Source organism: Fulmarus glacialis, unplaced genomic scaffold, assembly GCF_000690835.1.
Source record: "Fulmarus glacialis isolate BGI_N327 unplaced genomic scaffold, ASM69083v1 scaffold17786, whole genome shotgun sequence".
NCBI lineage: Eukaryota > Metazoa > Chordata > Aves > Procellariiformes > Procellariidae > Fulmarus > Fulmarus glacialis.
The window spans coordinates 1390-1982 of NW_009216396.1; the positions used below are offsets into that span (position 1 = coordinate 1390).

Consider the following 593-nt stretch of genomic DNA (forward strand, 5'->3'; position numbering starts at 1 on the left):
AAAAAAAACCTCCCCCATTCCCCCGGGCGTGGCCCCAGCCACGGCCTAGACACCGGGGACGGCACGGGCCATGCCGGGAGCGTGGAGCTCTGCGGCAGGCACTGCTCAGCTCTGCCCTGCCCCGGGGAAACGAGCCCTGAGCACAGTAGCGACTGAGCATCCCTGCTCAGGGAGGAAAGGGCTGGGGCGCAGAGGTGATTACCTTCATGTGTTTCCTAAGTGAGCTGGGGTGGGTGTAGGATTTGTCGCACACCTTGCAGATGTAGGGCTTGTCCGAGGTGTGGACGTGCATGTGTTTCTTCCTGTCGCTGCTGTTGGCGAAGCGCCTGTCGCAGCCCTCAAACTCGCACTTGAAGGGCTTCTCACCTGTGAAATTCAGAGAGGGTGAAGTAGGGCCATTCCCCTCTCCATCCCCGCCTGCCTCCTCCCAGGACAACCTCTGCCCCGCTCACCCCACCTTGGGGATACACAAGCACCCCAAAAAATTGAAGAAGGGGAAGATGGACAGCAGCGTTTGTTACGTGTTGGATAAATTCGGGTCAGCCTTTGTTACTTCTAATTCGCCTGCAGCCCGACCAACGCTGTGCCCCGGC

At 59.7% G+C, this 593-nt stretch overlaps 1 protein-coding gene across 1 annotated transcript in view; it reads right to left on the reverse strand.

Annotated features, from left to right (window-relative positions):
* The window catches only part of LOC104077886 (zinc finger protein ZIC 3-like), a gene marked incomplete at both ends in the record, with an annotated part of 750 nt that extends 384 nt beyond the window's left edge, over positions 1–366 (reverse strand). Inside the window, one exon of the mRNA XM_009579296.1 lies at positions 203–366. Coding sequence (XP_009577591.1) covers positions 203–366 — 164 coding nt within the window. The remainder of the gene's footprint in view (positions 1–202) is intronic.
* Between the last annotated feature and the right edge of the window lie 227 nt (positions 367–593).